At 38.6% G+C, this 23,942-nt stretch overlaps 1 protein-coding gene across 4 annotated transcripts in view; it reads left to right on the top strand.

The window, feature by feature from the left end:
- The window catches only part of si:dkey-22o22.2 (neural-cadherin), a 176,812-nt gene that overhangs the window by 115,691 nt on the left and 37,179 nt on the right, over positions 1 to 23,942 (top strand). For 3 of the 4 annotated variants that reach the window (XM_048152638.1, XM_048152637.1, XM_048152636.1), the window contains 7 exons: positions 5,090 to 5,339; positions 6,410 to 6,552; positions 8,542 to 8,714; positions 11,723 to 11,891; positions 12,067 to 12,237; positions 12,988 to 13,160; positions 15,703 to 15,870. In XM_048152638.1, the coding sequence (XP_048008595.1) occupies positions 5,090 to 5,339; positions 6,410 to 6,552; positions 8,542 to 8,714; positions 11,723 to 11,891; positions 12,067 to 12,237; positions 12,988 to 13,160; positions 15,703 to 15,870 (1,247 nt within the window). Of the gene's footprint in view, positions 1 to 1,126; positions 1,733 to 5,089; positions 5,340 to 6,409; positions 6,553 to 8,541; positions 8,715 to 11,722; positions 11,892 to 12,066; positions 12,238 to 12,987; positions 13,161 to 15,702; positions 15,871 to 23,942 lie in introns of those variants that run through there. The other variant, XM_048152640.1, reaches the window with a different exon arrangement.

The raw sequence follows: 23,942 nt of genomic DNA, 5'->3' as shown, positions 1-23,942 counted from the left end.
TCACGCGTTCAAGACCGGAGTTCTCATGTGAGACTGGTCCTGCGTTTCAATCAGCTCCCTAGCTCCCTAGGTCGTGAATCAGTATATAATGAAAGTGAATGCGGCTGATACCCTGATCAGTGCCCTGACTGCTGAACTAGGGAGCTGATTGAGACACACGGTGGGATTATTATTAAAAATAGTAGTCCGCAAGAAGCTTGAAATATGAATTGCCTGTGCGCTGATTTGCAGCGAAAACAACATAAATAAAAGAAGAATATGGAGGAGGATATGGTTGGGGAGACTGTGGATTGTGTGTTCTGCAACGAGAGTTGGAACTAAATACATAACTTTTCAATGTTTTGCCTGTGATTTCGGGCATTTGTCGGCGATTTCTCAAAACCTGTCGGCGAGCCAAAATCGGGGCTAAAATCGTGCAGTCTGAACTCGGCTTAACCCTCATTATTAAATTCAGTGAACAACTCAGCCATTTTTTGCTACATGCTTAAATGATACCTCAAATTTTGTTAAAGAAATGTGTGCTACTTTTATAAAAAACTAGGTTATAAAAAGCAGGCAGAAAAATTAGGGATGCATCGATCAGATTAAAAATATGCCCGATGCTGATAAACTAACTGATTAAAGAGCTAATATTAAAATTCTGTACTGTTTTGTATAACTAAATTAAAATGCTACAAGTGAATTTATGCATGAAATATTTTAATATTCAGTATGATACATGAAAATTCATTTTGAGATTCGCTAAAGATTATATTTAAGTGTTATTTTTTTCTGAAGATTAACTTTAAGTGAGCATGATGACAAAAGGTAATCTTAAAGGGATAGTTCACCCAAATGAAAATGAAAATGAAAATTGAAAATTGAAAATGAAAATTATCCCATGATTTACTCACCCTCAAGCCATCCTAGGTGTATACGACTATCTTCTTTCAGATGAACACAATCGGAGATATATTTAAAATATTCTTAATCCTCCAAGGTTTATAATGGTTGTGAATGGGGGGCCACGTTTTGAAGCCAAAAAGAATGCATCCATCCATTAAAAAAAAAGTAATCCATATGACTCCAGTGGGTTAATAAAGGCCTTCTGAAGTGAAGCAATGCATTTTTGTAATATCCATATTAACAACTTTATAAATTCAGATAACTAGCCTCCGGCAGACGACCGTACGCAGAATATGCAAGTCGACAAATTGTGCCAAATAAGTAATCCTCTGACGCGATGTTGGAGTTGTTGGAGTATTGTAAGCTTAGAAACCTCTCGCGGTTCAAACAAGTAGGGCTGTGCAACAAATTTAAGCTCCTCTTCTCTTAAATTTCTCTTTAAAAATTATCGTTTTAGACTTATAATCCTTGACGAGTGATTTGTTTTGCTCTATCCTCAGTGCCTCCGCGTTCGTCATTACGTTGTGCATCAGGTCAAAGGATACTCTTCCGCCACAAATCAACTTGAGCATTCTGCATACCGTCGTCCACCAGAAGCTAGTTATTTGAATTTATAAAGTTTTAAATATGGATATTTTTCCTACAAAAACGTATCGCTTCACTTCGCTTCAGACGGCCTTTATTAACCCACTGGAGTCGTATGGATTACTTTTTTTATGGATGGATGCATTATTTTTGGCTTCAAAACTTGGCCCTCCATTCACAACCATTATAAACCTTGGAGGACTAATTACATTGAAGGATGGGCCCAAGCCATTATCTAGAGACCAGAATATCAGAGAAACTTGTGAGTGGGCTCGTTTGAGATGGGCACCTTAGCAACCACATGGCAACATGTTAAAAACTCTGACAGACAAAAGCAGTTAACATTAAACATATGTGAAATAAAAATTTAAACAAGCAAAATTTAAACACAGTACACTAAGTAAAGCTTAGCATGATGTGTACATGTTGGACCATATGTGTGAGTACATGCATGAGTTGTTTTCATCTCTGATCCAGTTGTGTTAACAGTCTCCAGTCTAATTGTTATCTTAGTATCGAACAGAAGCTAATGAGCTTTGTGCTCAGTGGCTGGGAGATGCTTCTCATCCAGTGCTCATCTGAGATCTGAAGCCCAGCGATGCCCCCTCGCTGCCCACCATTTCAAAGATCTCCTCACCTTCTCCACAGATTTTTCAGTGATAAACGACCCTTAATTTAGACTTTGTTGTGCACAAGCCTACGACTCTGATGAAAAGAAGCAGAGAAGTGAGAAAAGCAAAGCAACAAGGAACAGAAGTGAGTCAGATCTGGCAGATCGCATGCTTTGTGAGGCAGATGCACAAATTTAGAATGCCAACTGCATTTATGCAATTCAATTATGTTTACATATCGCTGCGCCGAGTGAAAACACGCACTGTTCGCTTTCTGCCGTGTGCAAACAGAATGATTCCTGCCTCTGATTCCAGTTGGCTCTTCTGTTTTAGTGTGGTACGCAAAACAACTTTCTTTTTCTGTCTCTGTCTTCTTTCTCTCATTGTTTCGTCTCCCTCGCTCTCTCGCTCTCAACATGTAAAAGCAGCAGGTTCACACAAACACCAGCTGGGGCTGTTATTTGCTTATCAAATGTGTTCTGTTGTGAGCGGGAAAAAAAAGGAAAACACGGAGCAATCGTCGACTGTGCAAAGCCTGGCAGAAGGGAGAGAAGATTATTATTGTTGTTTACCTTAAAATGGGATTAGACTGTAAATTGGGTGCCGGCTTTTAATAGGGCCTAGCAGGAAGAGAAGTGCAGAACGCGCTCCAATTATCGCACGGAAAACTTCTCTGAGAGGATTTAGCGCACGGCGAAGCAACGCACTTAAAACTCGCCCAACCTTAGCCCACCTTCCTTCCAGCCTTCCTCTCTCTTTCTCTCTCTCTCTCTCCCAAGCCGCCTAACTGGTATGTTTAATTTAGCCCTGGTCTCTCGTTCGCATGCATTAAATATGGTAATAGGTAGCCCTAAGAGACAGTGTATTAGGGCTTGTATTTTTAATGAACCTTCTGTTTGAATCCTGGCCGTATGACTTCATATGCGTGCTCGGCTGCTCCGACTCTTGTTTATACACGTGCGAGGTGCTGACACCCACCCTTACCCACCTGCTTCCTACCACCGCAACAAGTCCTCGGATTTAGCGCGAGAGAAAGAATTCTGCTGTACATTGCTACATCTGTGGGTGCTAGCTATTTGCCTTGGAGATTAGAAGGCCGTCATGTGGCTGTAGTAAATGAGTGTGCTGGCTGGCTGGGTGTGATGACAGCTTGCCTGCAGTATAATGATACAGGACCCTGACTTTGGCTGTGGGCCTAATGACAGCAAAGCCTTCCTCCACTTTTACTTTTGATCTGCTTCAGTCAACAGCAGCTTTTCACCGTGCCACTGACAGATGGGCACTTAAATTGATCAAATATAGAATTGGCCTGCGCTACATAGTTTTAATTAATATTGGCTCTATTAATATGACACAGTACGTAATTTAAAAAGCACTTAGCACAAGAAGTCCAACAACTTCAAACAAGATAGTTTTCAGTGTTATACTGTGTCCTAAATCTCACAAAACACAAAAAAAATATATATATATATATATATATATATATATATATATATATATATATATAATTCCATGGTTTTCTATATCAGGACATAATAAAAAATCATCCGGTCCTTGGCAGGTCTTAAAATTCGGAAAATAAAACCTCAAATGAACAACAACACATGACATATCTCACCGTGTCATTAATTATTTAACAAAAACTAAGGCTAAAATGGAAAAGCCATAGTTGACAATCTAAGGACACCCTTATTGTTTCCTGGAATTAAGAGGGAAATTAACGGTCAGGCACTGCTAATCAAACGCCTTTGATTAATCAATCATCAGCAAGTGTCATCACCTCTAGAAAAGCAGAGGTTTTGGCATTCATGTGTGTGTTAACACAATGCCAAGGAGAAAAGACATCAACAATGATCAAAAAGCATTTGTTGCTGCCTTCAATCTGGGAAGGGTTATACAGCCGTTTCCAAACAATTTGAAGTCCATCATTCTACAGTGAGGAAGATTATTCACAGGTGGAAGACATTCAAATCAGACACCAATCTTCCGAGGAGTGGACATACCAGCAAATTCACCCCAAGATCAGACCGTGAAATTGCACACAACCCAAGATTGTTTTGTAGCCACAGGCCTGGTCATCTCACAGTCATTGAGTCAACCATGAACTTCTCTGTATAACGAAGTATTCTAGAGTCAAATGTGAGGCCATCCTTCTGACAGCTAAAGCTTGGCCATAATTGGGTCATGCAACTAGACAATTATCTGAAGATCACCAGCAAATCTGTAACAGAATGGCTGAAAAAGAAAAGAAAAGGTGTTGCAATGGCCCAGTCAGGTCCAGACCTCATCCCGACTGAAATGCTGTGACGAGAGCTGTGCATAGACAAATGCCCACAAACCTCAATAAACTGGAGCAACATTGTAAAGAAGAGTGGGCCAAAATGACTCCAGAACGATGTGTGAGACTGATAAAGTCATACAGAAATAATTGCTTCAAGTTATTGCTGTTAAAAGTGGATCTACAAGCAATTGAATCATAGGGTGTCCTTAGCTTGTCACCCATGGCTTTTTTCATTTGACACTGAAGAATGGAGTAATGGCTGCTGAAAATTCATCTTTGTCATCAGAGGAATAAGTTACGTTTTAAAATATATTTAAAAAGAAGAAAATTTATTTTACATTATAATAATATTTCACAATATTACTGTTTTTTTCTCAAATAAATCAACCTTGGTGAGCATAAAAAAACATTAAAGTATTCCAAACTTTCACACACAGAACAAAACCATCCTCAAAGCCACACAAGCATTGGTCATAGTGACATTAAAGCTTGCAATTGATAGTGAATAGTCCTATACCGGAACATTCCAGGCCTAATGAGAACACAACTGTCTGAGAACAACATAGAGATGATTAAGAACTGACATTTGTTTTCAGTGCTTGACCCAGAGCAGATCCCCGCCAAGGTTGCCTTCACCACAATTTACTGCTGTGTTATTGCTAGCTGTTGCCTTTAGTCAACGTGACCTGATGTTTAACATGGCTCTTTCATCCCTCTTTCTCTATAGTTCTGGCTCGTGACTGTGATACGGGCCTGAATGCAGAACTCTCCTACTTCATACAAAGTGTGGACTTTGACATCTCATCTCAGGGAGTGGTGAGCCCCAGTCAAAGGCTGGACTATGAGAGACCCAACCACATGTACGAGTGCACGGTGGTGGCTGTGGACAAGGGAACACCTCCTCGCACAGGCACAGCCTCCATCCGAATCCGCATGGCCAATGTCAACGATGAAGCCCCTGTCTTTTCACAAACTATGTATGATTATTTTCATTATTACAAAGCTTTCTGGAATACTTTATTCTATATGACATATAGAACTGGCCGCTGATCTCTCAAATCACTCAACAGCCTCTTTCTTTTCACTTTCTTGTAAATTAATTTAAACTCAAATAAATATTTATTTACTTATTAAAGTGTTAGTTCACCCAAAAATGAAAATTCTGTCAATAATTACTCACCCTCATGTTGTTTCAAACCTGTAAGACTTTTGTTCATCTTCATAACACAAATGAAGATCTTTTTAATGAAATCTGAGAGGTTTCTGTCCCTCCATTTACAGCCTATGCAACTACCATTTTCATGCCCCAGAAAGGTAGTAAAGGCGTCATACATATATATATATATATATATATATATATATATATATATATATATATATATATATATATAAAATAAATAAATGGAAGTTAAATATCATTTTGATTTGACTTATTTATATTGACATATTTCACTACTTCCCTCTGTTCTATTTTAGTTTTAGTGTTCTTTTTTATTTGTTTCTTTCCTTCGTTTTTTTTCCCAGTATCTCTTCCAACCGTCTTGGAGTGCCTGAGAATATACATATATGAGTTTTACACTCTTTCTCCGTCACAGTGGGATTTCATCAGAGCAGAAGCTAGCAGAGGGTCCTGTGAAAGCTGGGCATCAGGCTATACGGCTCTGGCATTTATTGGATGTAGCCAGAAGGAGAGGCAGACATTTGGTCCGATTCAGCAGAAAGACAACAATCACAGTGTAGCAAGCGAGCTGTCTACACAAACACACACACAGGCTCTATTTGAGAACATCATCTCCCTTGGTAGGAGTTTGGGAGACACATAAAGGAGCTGGTGGTGGTGTATCATCATTAGAGCTGCAGTTTGTATGTGCGTGTGTGTGTTTATGTTAGGATTTGCTCTGGTTCTTCTCAGTGCAGGGACCGCGTGGTTGTTTGTGTGCGCCCTGGGATACACTTCAGAGGCCGTGTTGGGGAAGCAGATGGTGGGTCTGTGATGTTCTGAGCCTGATCTGTCTGCCTGTCTCTCTCTGTCTCCCTCTTTCTGCAGATATAAAACCTTCCTTTCAGAAGACGCCGGCCCTGAGACGTTAGTAGCCATTGTGCATGCCAAAGACCCAGACGGAGATGGCGTAACGTATGCCATCACTGGGGGTAATGAAGACAGCAATTTTGAGCTGGACAACCAGAAGGGTGAGTAGAGTCAAGCGGGATGCGAGCTCAAAACTCGTTGCTGTGGCCTTGGGGATGCTGTCTTTAACAAGGACATCCGAAGCCATCAAAAAATAGTTTCCTCTTCCTGTCTGCACAACACTCTCTTTTAACCCATCATTCAGATCACGTTTGTGGTATTTGTGGGAAAAACAAACACCCCTTGTGTTGCTTTTGGTCTACAGTTCTTGTTTTTGTGTGTGTGCACTTGTGTGTGAATGTAATGTTTGTCTGTTTTCAAGCCTGCCTGCCTGCCTGTGTGCTTTCAGGCTCAAGGTTACATTTGTCTGCAGTGTTTGCTTTTCATTTGTTTACCAGCACATTTTATGCCTGAGAGCTGAAAAACAGCAGTATGCTAAAGCTCTCTCCTGTCTTATCAGCCTCTCGGCATGGCTGTTCCACCACCCATCCCATTACAGGCCAGCACAGAGAGATGGCCCATGGCTTCAGCACTCAGAAAGCTGCATGGAGTTGTCACTTCAAAGATGCAGCAGCACTTTTTTTGTGACAAACCCCCTTTTTTCAGTTTGGTGAATATGCAACCATTAGGGGCCATTTTGCAATACTGTAAAGCATGATGCACAATTGCAGTTGTCTTTTATTCTTTTCAGATATTAATGTTTTCGATTTCAGAGGTTGTCACCTTGTGTAAAAAGTGCCTGTATTCATACAATAGCCGCTTTTCCACCGTCGGGCCGAGCGGTTCTCATTGTGTAATCATTCCATTCCATGCCGATCCGGGCCAGCTGGTACGGTTACGGTTTTATTTTCCACTGTGGGGCTGATAACGGCCGTTATTTGAAATGTAATACAAAAGCGTCAGTCGTTGCCTTGGTAACACAATGGCTTACTGTTTATATGAGATGTAAATAATGACCGAGGATGATAAGATATTTCTTTTATTTTATTATTAATTTGTGTTTAGAGGCTTAGCCAGCTACAGAGAAACTGGTAGCCAGGCAACAGACAAGTGACCAATCCTGAGTGGCGACGTCACTTCACGGATTCTGCCAGCATGATTAGACAACCGTGCCGAGAATTCCGGGCCGAGAATGGTTTGTAATCGTGCAGTGCCGAACCAGACTCCAGTGGAAAAACAACTGGAACCATTGCCATTCTAAGAACCGTTCGGCCCGATGGTTGAAAAGCGGCTAATGTCTTATTTGGTTGTGCACCCTTGTGATAAACAAGTACACATACTTTTAAAAAGAGTACTTATTATGGAAATAATACACTTTAAAAGAATATATTTAAGTGTGAACTAAAGGTAATGTTTTTGGGCACTTTTTTTTATTAACTGTAATTAATTAGTTAATTGTTTTAAATGAAAATTATTATTGTTTAAATTTATATTAAATGCAATCTGCTGAATTTTAAAGTGCTTTTTGACCCACTTAAGTAGGACTTTAAAGGATTAGTCCACTTTCAAATAAAATTTTCCTGATAATTTACTCACCCCCAAGTCATCCAAGATGTTCATGTCTTTCTTTCGTCAGTCGAAAAGAAATTAAGGTTTTTGATGAAAACATTCCAGGATTATTCTCCTTATAGTGGACTTCAGTGGCCTCCAGATGGTTGAAGGTCAAAATTACAGTTTCAGTGCAGCTTTAAAGGGCTTTAAACGATACCAGACAAGAAATAAGGGTCTTATCTAGCGAAACGATCGGTCATTTTAGAAAAAAACAACTGTATATGCTTTATAAACACAAATTATCACCTTGCACGTGCTTCTGCTTTCCGCATTCTTCAAAACGCTTACGCTGTATGTCCTACGCCTTCCCTATTCAACTTACGGAATGAACGCAGCGATATTTCATGCTTTGAATATCATGGTTATCGTCAATACCGGTATATTGCGACACCCCTATTTGAAGTACACTACAAGTGTACATTCAACACAATCAATTAAGCACACTTATTTTTCACAAGGGCAGTGAGATGAGCTAAAGTGTTTTATTGAATTATTTACAGGCATCATTAAACTGCGCCGTAGTCCTCCTCCTAAACTGCATGGGCCTCAGTATGTCCTCAACGTCACGGCGACCGATGACAACGCAGCTGGTGGGCCACTCCCCCTCAGCAGCTCCGCCCAGGTCATTGTTGGCATCAATGACATCAACAACAACAAGCCAGTATTTGATGAGGTGAGGTTAAATAAAATGTTAAAACTTTGTCAAAATCTATTTCTAACAAAAGCTATATAAGTTGAAAGACTGGATCAGTAGACGGGAACAAGAAAAATAAGCAAAAGTGTGTACGGGAGAAGAGCTTGACTCAACCGGTGTAGATATGAGTACAGAATTCAAATATATTCTCTCATTAAATCTGCCTAGCATCAAGTGCCTCTGGCTTTTAATACCTGTGACACTGTGAACAGCTCACTAATGGCAGTGTTTAGAGACAGAGAGTCTAAGGGGACAAGAAGTAAAGAATGATGGATAGGAGGTCATATACAGAAATGATAGAGCGGAAGACATATTGTAAGATAAAGGATAAACAATGAAATGCACCTACTGATGACATGCTCAGGCTCGTTTTATCACCCAATTCTCTAAAGATACTATAAAAATCAGGGATGCTATTTTTCCGTATTTATACGGATTTCCATATTTTCTGCATTGAAAAGTATGAACCCACATGAATTGAGTATATAACTGCACAAACACACCCAAAACATTATTGCTGAACGCAGTTTCCATACCACGATTCTCAATTTTAGAGTGGTTATTGAATGCTAGATTGTGAAGGCTCTGAATTGTGTGAGGCAACTGATTTGAATCAACACTGAACCGACTCAAGCTGAAAAACGACACTATTGTCTTCTGTAGAGCTGAATTAAACTTATTTCATAATTGATACACTTTACATAGTTATTGAACTGAACCAACACTGAACTGACTTGAGCTGAATAATGACACTATTGATTTTTAGAGCTGCTTTTTTGTTATTTTCCTGTTTATCACTGTAAAGCTGCTTTGAAACACTCTTTATTGTACAAAGCACTATATAAATAAAGTTGTATTGACTTGATTTGACTTGAAGGATGCAGCAGACTGCCGTGATCTGACATACTTTACTCAGACTGCGACTGAATTGACTTTTCAAAGTGCTACAGTATGTAGCATTGCGCATCTGGCTAAAAAGCTGTTTTGTGAACTTGCCCCAAAATAGGCAAGTAAAAGAGAGCAAATATTGAGCACGTGAAGAGAGAAACACAGTGAGAAAGAGACAGGTGAAAGCAGAGCTGTGGGAAGAGCAGACAGCTGGCAGTAGGAGATCTAAAGGCTCTTGGAGGTCTCCGGTGGGAGAGCTTCTCGGCGCAGGCCGGTGGTGCAGGAGGGCTGTGTGTGAGTGCGTAGGAGGCAGAACCGTGTCCCTGTACACTCTCCGTGAGCCCCACAGGCCCTACTTCTGCTGCCGCTGCCGCCACCTCCTCTGCTGCTGCCCATGAATATTTCAAGGGGGAATTACTCACCGGCACAGGGGATGCATATGAAATAGAAGCACTAAGTGAGCCCCAGGGGCAACATCTGGCCCTGTTCCTTCTTCTCACTGTCTCTCTCTCTCTGTGTGTGCCTGTCCTGCTGACCAGAGTCTTTTCCTTCTCTTTCACTGGTTCTCAACTGGTTTCAAGACTCTGATTTTACATCAAGCAGTTGCTCAATACAATACCAAACTTGTTTATTGTACAAAAACATGCTTAAATTCAAACATTGATAGGTATTTATGTATTTATTTTTTTTAATATTAGCATGAAAAATGTTTGAACACCTCAGTAGTATGGAGTGTTTGGTTTCTAAATGTCTCTAAATTTTGATGGTTTTATGCTCTGTGTAGCTAATAATTCATTGCACAAAACACATTTGGGTCACCCCATAATAATATAAATTAGAAACTGTATTATGCATAAAGAAAATTAAGCCAATTTTGTACCTTTTTTTTTGCATTGTGATTATTTTCATGACAAATGAGCTCCTTTTATCCAAATTCTCATTATAAGACAAAAGTGAAATTCTCATTGACTCTTAATGTATAATGTAATGTTATATACTGTTACAGCAGTCATATTTATATTAAATTGTATTGGTCTGCTTTCTTACATCTGTTTGCAAACTTAATTGTGATTACTGTGATTTTCATTAACACATATCCAAAGTCAAAATCTTAAACTTAAATAAAACTTGCTTAAAACTGCCTTGCAAGCACTGTTATTTCTGTAGGGAAATGCAAATCTAGTGTTTTAATAAAATCAGCATTAGTTAAAAGTGGTACAACAAATATTACTATGATGTTTTTTGCAATACAGTATGAGAATGAGATGCAACATATCATTTCTTCTTTTTCTTTTTCTTTTGAAGTGCAATATGACCCAAACATATTCTTGACAGGCTTTGTGAGGCTCACCCAATAACACTCCCTCATCTTGGCCCCACACGCTTTTCTACGTTCAGCCGAATTCAAACCCTCACCCCGCTTTGTAGTCACTGGTTGCCGGCGCTTCTAATAGCACAGCAGATTACGGCAATAGACTATCTGTTCGAGTCTTTTCCCTTGCTAAACTGAGAAATCCTCCCTAAGCCCTCTCAGAAGGGTGAGTGTGTGTGTGTCGAAAGACAATGAGAGGTGTGAAGTGCAAAGCGCAGTGAGAATTCTCTTCAGAGGCTGGGAGGGAAGCTAATTCCAGCTTTTAGCCCCGGTATCGATCTAGTCACTTGATTAATCGCCTTAAGTTGACATGCCGCTCCCTCGTGGGCACCGCTCACCAGGACGCCCTGCCAGATGCCCGTTCTGTAATGAGAGCATGATGAGAAAGCAAGAGGAAGAGGGAGGTTGAGGCCTCATTATGAGTGTGTGTACTCCTATTATGGAGTGACAGGACTTCACCAGAGGAATTTATAAACACTTTATCCTAAATGCAACTCTTATTCTCTCTGTCATCATGTGTTGCTCTCCCATTCTCAATTTTTCTTGCTCTTTCTCTCTTGTTATGAGAAACCATATGTCCAGCATCAATCTAGTACTATTTAGTTTTTGTTTGAGACTTTGATATTGGTCTTTGCCAAGGCATTTGCTAAGAATATAATTTTGCACATTAGAAAGAATGAATTCTTGTCTTAGTATCCATGTCTGAAACTGGTTTTGTTCTTTAAAGTGCCACAACTACAGTGTGAATGCACTCGTCCTGGAGAATCAGCCTCCGGGCACTTCCGTCCTGCGCGTGCTGGCCCACGATGCCGACACAGGGGTCAACGGGGAGGTCAAGTATGGGATAATGCAGAGGGATGGAGCCTCACCAGGCTTCACTATAAACCCTGACACAGGTACATACTGCCTTCTTTACCAGATTGCATTGATTACACACAATTGAACCAAACAGCTGTCATGTTGGTTGGTTTATGAATTCATGCTGTTTATTAGCATTAATCTTGTTGTCAAAGCTATAAAATAGCATTTCACCAATGAGATACCACTATGTGCATTCTGTGTGTTGCACAGGTGTGATCAGTACGGCAGTAAGTTTTGACCGAGAGAGGCAGCGAGAGTATACGCTGTCAGTTACGGCTACTGACCAAGCACAGGAGCCCCTCATCGGCATCTGTCAGATCACTGTGCTCATCGCTGACCAGAATGACAACGACCCCAAGTTTGAGAACAGCCGTTACCAATGTAAGAACCTCTGAACGATGTTCACAACTCTTATTAAAGACTAGGTCAAATTGATGCTGATATTAGCTACAGTATACAAGGAAGTATGCAGTAACCAAAATGTTTTTTTTTACAGTGCCACTCTTTATATTTGTTACATAATCATACTGTGGTATGAAATGGTCTGTACTGATAGGATCTGTTGGCAGTACTTAAGATCTGTTTCTCTGCTCATTTGCATATATAAAGAAGTGATAGGAGAGCAAGAAGGCATTCATGACATAGTCACAACTCAGGTTTTAGCTGTAGACTCTTTAAACATTTATACATGGACCTTTAACATTGCACTTAAGGGCAGTAGTCAATACACATTAAACCGCAATATTAAAAATGCATAACAGTCTGAGCAAGGTGAGCTTTAATGCGCTCAACACATTATAAACACATCACTAATCATTTTAGATGCAATCGAATGCAATGCTGGAAAGCTTGTTGAAAGTGTGAGAAATCTGCTTGGCTCTACTGAGGGATTTTATTTATAATTGCGAATAGAAGTTCAGTAAGTTTGATGTCAGAATTCCTTTTCATCACATTAAAAGCGTTACTGAGAAAGCTCATTAACAATTAAAGGGAAAGATTGAAATGTTTCTGGGACGCGCATTCTTTTTTCTTTTTCGCTGCATGTGGATTTTAATAGCAGCATGCATTTCTTGTTTTAAGACTGCTGTTATTTGTTTTTGTTGATGCCTGTGTTAACCCTTTCCATGCCAGACTTCCTGCGAGAGGACACGCCAGTTGGGACTAGCTTCCTGAGGGCGGCAGCTCATGATGATGATCAGGGCACCAATGCGGCCATTACCTACTCTCTGTCGCAGCAGAGCCCAGCTTACTTTCACATCAACCCCAGCACAGGATGGATCTACGTCAACCAGCCAATCTCACAGGTACACATTCCACACACTCACACACAAATTTACCTAGCTTTCAAAATGGGGACATGCCATAGACTTGTACACACACACATATATATATATATATATATATATATATATATATATATATATATATATAGTACAGTCCAAAAGTTTGGAACCACTAAGATTTTTAATGTTTTTAAAAGAAGTTTCGTCTGCTCACCAAGGCTACATTTATTTAATTAAAAATACAGTAAAAAACAGTAATATTGTGAAATATTATTACAATTTAAAATAACTGTGTACTATTTAAATATATTTGACAAAGTAATTTATTCCTGTGATGCAAAGCTGAATTTTCAGCATCGTTACTCCAGTCTTCAGTGTCACATGATCCTTCAGAAATCATTCTAATATGCTGATTTGCTGCTCAATAAACATTTATGATTATTTTCAATGTTGAAAACAGTTGTGTACTTTTTTTTTCAGGATTCCTTGATGAATAGAAAGTTCAAAAGAACAGCATTTATCTGAAATACAAAGCTTCTGTAGCATTATACACTACCGTTCAAAAGTTTGGGGTCAGTAAGAATTTTTATTTTTATTTTTTTTTAAAGAAATTAAAGAAATGAATACTTTTATTCAGCAAGGATGCATTAAATCAATCAAAAGTGGCAGTAAAGACATTTATAATGTTACAAAAGATTAGATTTCAGATAAACACTGTTCTTTTGAACTTTCTATTCATCAAATAATCCTGAAAAAAATATTGTACACAAATATTTTGTACAATTGTACACATTAAATGTTTCTTGAGCAGCAGATCAGCATATTAAAATGATTTCTGAAGGATCATGTGACACTGAAGACTGGAGTAATGATGCTGATAATTCAGTTTTGCCATCACAGGAATAAATTACTTTACTAGAAAACAGTTATTTTAAATTGTAATAATATTTCACAATATTACTGTTTTTTACTGTATTTTTAATTAAATAAATGTAGCCTTGGTGAGGAGACGAAACTTATTTTAAAAACATTAAAAATCTTAGTAGTTCCAAACTTTTGGACTGTACGATATATATATATATATATATATATATATATATATATATATATATATATATATATATATATGTTGTACACAAAAATGACCCGGGTTGGCAAAATGAGTCACAATGAGCACATTTTCAAAAATTAGCTATTGTTATTTTCGCATTCTCTATTAAAAAAATCCTCCAAAATGATGATTTGGAAGTATGATTTGTTGATTTGTGAATGAGCAACACCTGTTTAAAAAGTCGACAGAGTCAGCAAAGTCAGTTTTGAGAAAAATCGAGTTAAAGTTTTCTAAAGGTTCCAAATCAAAATCACCTAGCAACCATACCTTAAAATCCCTGGTAATACCACCAAATTAGTCAAAACCAGTTATCTATAAGAAAAATATATATTCAACTTTTTTTTTCCATGATACCAAAATTGTTTGATTAACATTAATGAAACAGACAGCCTATAGGCCTATATTAAGACCTATTGTACCGCACGGATCTAATATATTGTTACACATCAGAGGTTTTCCCCAACAGTTAACCAAACGTTCACTTAAGACATAACAGGTAATGTGTGCATGAATACTCGCCAAGACAGATATTTTTAACATACTGTAATTCTGTGTATATGTGTATATCGGGGTCGCGCTCTGTCTGAGAGGCCTCTTCGTGGGCACGCTTCAGAAGTGAGAATTAGCTATGAATATTCACAAAGTTGGAATGCTGCGCTTTAAAATTATATAAAACTTGTGATTAGTGGAAAAACGTCATTTTTCATGGACAAAGGAAAAGTACTCCTCTCAGAAAACGTACAAATAAAGATACTTTTAGATGTCAGAACTACACTTTTAAGATGTTGTCGCTCTTAACAAAAATGAATGTGGATGCAATTTCCTCAGAGCAGGTCATTAAGATTATATAATTTAAGTCTGCTCCATGTTTTTCATTAGCCAGTCTGACCGCCTTGTGTCACTTATGTCCGAGTGGATCAGTTTTAGGAAGGCAGACAATTTCACACACACTAAACTCACCTGTCTTCAAATTGACAACTTAAACTGCCCCCCTGCTGTTATTCCTGCCTCCTCTCATTCTCCATCTGTCTCTTCCTGTCTGCCTCTTCCTTTCCCTCTTTCTGACCTGAAAAAGGCAAAATTTTGGAGCCAGTTAAGCAAAGTTTACTGCTGACTAAATCTTAGAAGTGCTTTTAGCTATTAGGAGTCATTTGAATGAAACACGTTGAGTGTCATTTTTACTCCACCAGTCCTCTGTCTTGAAAGTCAAATAAAAAAAAACAAATATCTAGAGTCTTAGCTGCTGTACTTGATATTCTGGATGTGAAACATCCAATGGATAATGGAGTCCAATTCTTTAGCTGGAAGTAGCAGGGATTTCTCTCATCTCTGAATTCCCGTTGACAAAAAACCTCACCTGTCTTCACCGGTATCAGTGACAACCTCTATTATTTCAGTGTATGCTGATAAGCCCCTAGGCTGGATTATATCACCTGTCTCTCATCCTGACAGACATCACGGATCAGCCAGCAGATCATCGCTACAGACGGAGGTAGTCGGAGCAGCTCGGTCGACCTCACTGTCATCATCACCAATGTACACAACCAGCCCCCGCAGTGGGAACAGGCGGAATATTGGGTCACAATCCCAGAGAACACACCGCGTGACACCAAAATAGTGGTGAGAAATTCATATACTCCCTCACGGTTTCCTCTCTGCTTTTTTATAAGAGTGTTTCACGAGTTCGCACTTACATATTATCAGATATAGTAAAGAGTATGCATATTTGGCGTAATGTCCGAGTGGAGGGCTCAGAGCTTGAAATTTGGCCAGAGCCCAGAGTACTATAACCCCCCCCCACACACACACACATCTCTGGCTGGGATAGAAATAATCAAGAATGAGGAGTTGGGGGTACTGGAAAACTATCGTGATATATATATATATATTAGGGGTGTGACGAGACCAGTATCTCACGAGACGAGACGAGACTCGAGATTGAGTTCACGAGACGAGACAAGATGGCGAAATACATGACTAGAAAAAATATTCTGCAGGTGTATTTGAAATGTTTTAACTAATCATTTTGTAATGAATGTCATTTCAGTTCTACTTTCTGAGACTGAATTATCATATGCAGTAAAAGACAACAATACTCAAGTAATGTAAAAGGTTTTGCCACTAACTCAACTGACTGACTTCCCTCCTGTATGATTTCAGTCTCTTCAGATCTTACTGTACATGAATTATGAGCTTCTACAGCTTTTGACCTCCTAACTGAACTCCTCTCCACAAACTGATCACAGAAATAAAAACAGTATAAATAAAAATGGTAACACTTTACAATAAGGTCTCATTTATTAACATTAATGTATTAACCAACATCAACTAACAACAAGCAATATATTTGCTACAGTATTTATTAATCTTTGTTAGTTGATAAAAATAGTCATTCATTGTTAGTTCATGATAGTTCACAGTGCATTAACTAATGTTAACAAATTAAACCTTATTGTTTGTACTAGTAAATAAGAAGAAGAGAAAACTGTTATTCATTTTTATGGTAACACTTTACAATAAGTGCAACCATAATCGCACTCTCTCAATATTCAAAGATCAAATAAGACCAAATTTTTCTTTGATACAGAGCTGAGAGATGGTTACAATTACACTGCCCAGCCTAAAATAGCTTTCATATTGAGAGATATCTGTATTCATCAGTGAGCCGCTTTCAAAATGCGGGGTATTGAAATCACGTTTGAATGCGCGCGCGCGTTTACTTTCACTTTTAAACGGTCGCGCGTACTCTGTAAATATGGAGCGGCGGCGACCGTTATCCAACTGAATTAAATGTTTTTTTTTTATTTAAATACAAAGCAAAACGACAGTGGAGGCAAAATGTAAACGTAGCGGTGGCATATTCTTTCCTAATCATCCTAACACTCTGTCATGGCAACATCACGAGACTACTTTTCGCCTCGACGAGAAATCTCGTCACAGTTTAGTCTCGCGAGATCTCGTGCCACGAGATCTCTTCACACCCCTAATATATATATATATATATATATATATATATATATATATATATATATATATATATATATATATATATATATATATATATATATATATATTAGGGGTGTAACGTACACAAAAATGACGGTTCGGTACGTATCTCGGTATTGAGGTCACGGTTCGGTACGGATTCGGTACATCAGGAGGGAGAAAACTAAACACAATTTTTTATTTTATTTTTTATTTTTAACTGGTTTACTGAACAAATTGTCTTTGTCTTTAAATAAATTCAATTATAATTAAAATATTCTTAAGGATAAAAAGTCTATCTCTGCTAATGCAGTAAACTATATAGGCCTATAGGGAGCCCTTTCTTGCACATTACAGTTGCACATTACAATTAACAGTGTCCAAATTCTTAAATTAAGTTGCTGTTTATTTTTAGATATAATAATCAACACTCACATACAAATTGTATGCAAACATGTAAATTGCATATAAGGCAGTTTTTGCATTAACTTCAAAATCTGTTTCTACTCCTATTCAATGTTAAAACATATTTGTTTACACAGTGGCCATCATAAATTGTTTTCATGACTGATTTATTTAAACATATGTTACGCATATACATTAAATAATCAAGACAGGTTAAGTCAAATATAATGAATATATATAGGCTAATATAGTGCATATATGTATCGAAAGAGTTATTTTCTCTAGACTAACAAGCTGTGTACACTGAATGGGTTTTCTATGCTACGTGACATATTGTTTACAAGCTGTTTCATTGTTGTCTTTTCGCGGTTGAATCACTGATTGAGCGATTACACAAGATACGTTTCAGTAAGTTGTACTGTATCTTTCAACATACCTTCAGATGTCCATTTATGTTTATTCTGTAACTAGTAGTAAAGAGGAAGAGATGATCGTGTTCACTTGCGCCACATCAAAAAGCGTCAAAACAGCATTTATTGTTTGAATTTCGTGATAAAAGTGGACAGAATTTGAGGGATAAGACTTTGTTTCTTATCAAAAGTAACAAAACACAGAGATTATTGCGATTATTGGTGGAAAATAGCGGTTAAAAGTGGTTTATGGGCTATACAACTCGAAAAATTTTTGTATGAATACATGTACCGTTACACCCCTAAAATATATAATCTTAAATATGACAAACACAAAGTACTGTTAAATTGCATAATTAAAACACACAGAACATAACAGCATGACTTTACAGCTAATCAAATTGTCCGGGTGGACCTAACTGTTAAGTAAGTGATGTATAGTGCATAGTCACTTATGCTCATCCTGACAGACATCCACAGTGCATAGTCCACTTCTATGATGTCTTCAAATGCAGTTCACTAGGTTTTCACATTCACTGTTTTTTTGAACAGAAGAGTGGTTTTCACTCACAATGCTTCTCGCTTTGGTTGTGATGTTGATAAGCAGAGGTAGAGTGTTGTGACTTTCTTACCGCTGAGGCTTGTCACATCTTATCCAGCCTTCATCTTGTTTGCTATTTCAGCCTGTTTTATTCGCTGTCACATTTTACATTCGTCTGGGAGCTTGTACCCACAGAAAGATCAGCATCCACAAACAACCTCATCTGTCCAGCAAACTCAAGCAGACTGCTTGTCTGAACATTCTATTCTAATTCATTCAAAAGGGGCAAAAAGGCCAGTCCTCTGAGTCCGTTTTCCTCACATACAGCAGATTTATCAGTGAAGAGCGCCAGGAGGAGTCACTGTGTTTCCCTGACATCAGCGGCTTTCTCTGGCTGCTGCCAGCTATTCTGCATCTGTCTTAGCAGTCCTCAGTGGCTCAAACTGTGACGGGGATGTTCTCCTCCTCACGTTGCCACAGGATGTAAAATAGGCTTAGGTGGGATGTTTGATCTTAAAATACCTTCTTTCCCCGCTGGCTTGTAAAGGGTGGTTGCATCGGCATGAGTTTTAGTGCGCGGACTGCTTTGCTAGTCATTTTTGCTAACCTGTTTGTAAAGACCTACAGGGGTTGTACTGAATGGGAAATACATAGACACATTCATAGATAGAAGTTCTGTTCCAAAACCTACCGAGTTACCTACCTAGACAGCACTTTCACATCAAGGCTCTTCTAAAAGGTAAGCTGCAAAAAGTATTTTGACTTATAATCAGGGTTTTTCCTGCATAGGGAATTACGAGGCAGCCAGATCCGTCAAATTTTGTGCCGCCTCTGGCTGTCGGTGTTAACAAAACTCAGACAGGCAGTCACATGCTCAGATACCCCTTTACCAGAGATTGTATATTATAGGGAGATGAGAGGGACTGTATCTCTTACCATCGGAGAAAGCCTAACGGCTAACTTAATCACATGCGGCACCTCTCAGCCTATTGTGTAATGACCGTGACATCAGTGCCCGCCGTTCAAAACTCCTTCCCTGCGTACCGCCACAGCCGGAGCCTTAGCATTAGCTGTTGCACTTTTTGGCTAAAGGGTGGCTTGCCTTCCAATGGCTTTTACACAACATCTGTTGTTCTATCTGTTAAACAGTAATACGGCACATTTGCTGTTGGTAATGCTGTAAATGAGTCCTACCTGTTGCAACATTCCCTTGTCTGCCTTCTCTTAAAAAAATACATTTTTATCAAGCTAAAATCTATATATAGTTCCCAACGAAAGTATTGTTTAGTGTAAAACATGCTGAAGATTAGCGAACAGGCTGTTGATTAATTAAATGATTAGCTATTTCCCCACAAAAGCTGTTTAATCAGCATAGTGAAGTCTCTCATCCATTGACATCCATTCAAAAAACAGCCTCTGGTCTCCTTCCTTGCGTACTGCCAGAGGCAGAGCGTTAGCATTAGCCGTTACGGTTTTTGACTAAAGGTTGCAGGCTTGCCTTCCAGTGGCTTTGCCTTTACCACGGTTCCGTTCCGATGCGCGGATCGCGGTTATATCCGCATCAGATAATCCGCTGGGTTGGGCTGGCCAAGTAATACAAAATAACATTCCAAATAATTGCAAGTGGGTCACGGGTGGATGAGAAATAAATCATTAATGTGTTGATTTTAATAAAGACACGGAACTCTCATTTGGTAAAATGCAAGGAATGTCCGTCACTTTTACTTTTTTACTTTCATTTTCAACGATAACGCATTTCTATTCAGGGAAAACCAATCAAGGAAAGCATATTGCTAGAGCACCTCGTAGTGGTCATTATATAAAACACAAAGGAAACCATTTTTTTGCCAAAGAAGAACTTTTCTTTTAGATATTTATTTAAAAGCAGCCTACTTAAGTGTCATATGTTATTATATAATCATGTTTAACACTGAGAATTTGAATAATTATTTTGTGATGATCAGGTGCAGATATCTAAATCAGAGAATATCGTAAGTTTGGGAAGTTGGCTGGTGGATGATTTATTTTTAACAGCAGATTTGGGTGATGTTAGAGCTGATCCGCACATCTCTAGCACACAAGCCCTAGAGTCCTAGAGTCCCCTTTAAAGTTCAGGTACAAGCTCTTAATTGTGAATTCTTAAAGTGCACCAGATTAATGAATTTATCTTTAAAATGTACAAAAAAATTTTCCTATAGCATGCAACGTCAACTGCCGGCCCGCGGGCCAAATCCGGCCCGCCAGAGATTTCCATCCGGCCCCCAGAATAATACTGAATTCAGGAATAGCCTTGTAAGAGGAAAAAGTTTAGGGCTGGTCCGTATACCATTTTTTGATGAACATCGACTATTCGAAGCTTCGGAGAGAGGGGCTGAACATATTTTTCTCTCTAATAAAGGCAGGAATCTGTGTCTGTATATCCGTTTGCATTTTTATTATTTCAAGAACCGTTCATCCAATCGACTTCACAGGGGAGTGCAGTGTCGCATTTGGTGCAATATAGATGGACACGCGAGACGCGACACATTCAGAATTAATAAACTTTTAGTAAACTACAGTTAGAGCAGCGCGAGCGGGAAGCGGCGCACCTCACGCGGGCAGGGCTTATGCTCCGAGAACGGACACTGCACTAGTGATATAAAACGCACACACACAGGTCTGTTAAATTAAGCAATACTTTTAAGGTAGTCTAATAATTTTCTGACTAACAAATTGACACAGAAATTTAAACAAAGAAAAACGAAATTAAGTTAAATTAAAAACGAGATTAATTTAGATTGATAATAACGGGTAAAAATGCTAATACATTTTGTCTATTATTCTATTTTCCACAATGTCAAAGCAACAAAACACAAGCTCAGACATGCACAAACTCCGCTGTTCTGCGCTCTAGCCAGAGAACACTCCCGTTGCTGGAACACGCGTCGGTTCTATTTCTAGCATGCACGCGTTTTCTGCGTGGCTCGAGCGCGCCTGAGACGCGTGTCTCAGTGTGCAAACTCCAACCTGTTAAATATGGGAGCCGAAATAAAAACGGACACGCCAAGCAGCTGAGTCGCTCACGCTGCCAGTGTGTCGCCGGCCTTATTCAAGGGGGAATGAGAACCGTTTTTTATTTTTAATCTAACGAAACAAAAAGCCTTCTGAAAAGTAGCTTGTGCCATAGCCTGCCTTCAGTCAAGAATGACGATAAACGCGTTCTCTCATTGAACATCTTTTATTGTTTCACGTGCTCATTTTTTCACAAATGTCAAAATTTTCCTTGCCTGGGATTTGCGCACAATTGCGTGACAGTGATGGACAGCTTGAAAGCCTCACAAATATGAAGCCTAAAATATCGCTATCGCCCCCTGGTGGCTTGCTGCAGTACAGGTAATATGTAAAAAATAACATAAATTTGGAATTAGAATTAGTATATCAAATAATAACATACAGTATTAGGATACAATTCGAATTTTATTTTATATTACGAGTATCTGGCCCTTACAGTGTCTGCAGTGAAAAATTCTGGCCCTTGGACAAATATAGTTGATGACCCCTGCCCTATAGGGACAGAGGTACAACCACCACAGTCCACACAATCCTGTGGGAAACACTGTATATATGATAGTATTCTCAAAACAAAAATATTATTCTCTTAATATTAGGATACCTAAAATACGTGCTTGCAAAAGTGTTTTTTTTCTGCCGTGATCAGGATTTTACCACCTCCGCCTCATTTTGAGCCAGGAAAAACCCTGTTTATAATATAACCTGTCCAAATAATTCATGTATCATTTGTGGATAAGGCAATCCCAGAATGTATTCTGACAAACTTCATAAAAAAATAATCCAAGATGGCCGACCAAGTCAAGAGAAATGTTGTTGATAGATAGACAGACTGACAGACTTAAATCCTTTGATTGTACGTGTTCATGATGGTGAAGAACAGAAAAAGAGCTTAAACGGCATGTTGCATAGTAGTTTCTAATTGGCCGGGACTTTACTAGCAGCGTGAAGCTCAGTTTAACTGCATTCATCTCTTGACAGCCCGCTCTCCTCTGAGGGCTTCTGTTAGCATCCCTGTCAAAGAAAATTAATATCGGTCTAATGTACTGTTCCACATGCAGCATGTTACATATTTTAATACTGATGTTTCTTTCTCTAATCATCTCCTATAGAGCTTTCCTCACTTATACTAATGACATTCTAACCTGTATTACTTTTATAACAGGCTTGGCTCTGAACTAAACGTTCGCAACTCTGACTATAGACTCTCACTACAATATAGGTAGATAGGTAGGTAGATACTATAGATAGATAGATATGTAAATTGTATATATATTTATACATGTATAAATTTAGATTACATTATATGTAGCAGGGGCTTGTTGTAAGTAAAACTGACACTTTCTAGGGCACAATATCCAATGTGACCGCATTGATGGGCACCGAATAACAGTCACCGCAAGGCATCTCTGATCTGCTTTTTCTTTCCAATGCCTTTGCTGTGTAATGAGATGATTTCTAATTATTGCTAATTTCATGGCACCTCAGGCTCTACTCATTTTGCTGGCAGTGCCATTACCCATCTTATCATCCAGATGAATGTTTTTTTTAACAGCCCTTTGCACTGGATCTCACCAGCTACTCTTTGTCTCTTTAAATTCTCTTGTGCAGTTATTTCAGATTTTGTAAACCGTTTTGCTTTGTTTAATACAGGACATGAAACCACAGCTCTTAGATTATCTTTTGTTCTGCCGTCTTTCGTTTTATGCTTTGTTTGTACCTGTTGCCAATTCAGGGTCAGAGTTTCTCATTGTGTTTTATTTGATCTTTTATAAGTATTTAGTGTTGGTGTAAAACAAAAAAACAGCATGGTTGGTTACTAGAATATGTTTTGGATGCATCATGCATAATTACATGCAACTAACCCTAATCCTAACCATAACCCTATAGTAAGTACATGTAGTTTATTATTATTACAAAGCTACTTAAATGTATGATTACACTGTAACACGTACTCCTTAAAATAAAGTGTAACTGTGCATAGTAATTGGATTTTGACTGGTGTAAAATCTTAAAAATGGCTTGAGTGTCAGGGTTCAGTGTTTGTTTTCTGTGTCACATATTCCTTTTTCTCAGTTTTCCCGCCACTTATTTGTTTCTATCGTTTCCCTGATTTGAGTTCATTGGTCCCAGGTGTGTTTTGTTAATTAGTCTCGTTTGCCCTGTATATATTTAAACATTTACATTACATTAATCATTTAGCAGACGCTTTTATCCAAAGCGACTTACAAATGAGAATAGTAGAATCAATCAAATCAACATGAGAACAACAGTATATAAGTGCTGTGTGAAGTCACAGTTAT

This window comes from Megalobrama amblycephala, linkage group LG13 (genome assembly GCF_018812025.1).
Source record: "Megalobrama amblycephala isolate DHTTF-2021 linkage group LG13, ASM1881202v1, whole genome shotgun sequence".
Lineage (NCBI taxonomy): Eukaryota > Metazoa > Chordata > Actinopteri > Cypriniformes > Xenocyprididae > Megalobrama > Megalobrama amblycephala.
Note: the sequence above shows the minus strand (reverse complement) of the source record. Positions and strands in the feature narration are given on the sequence as shown.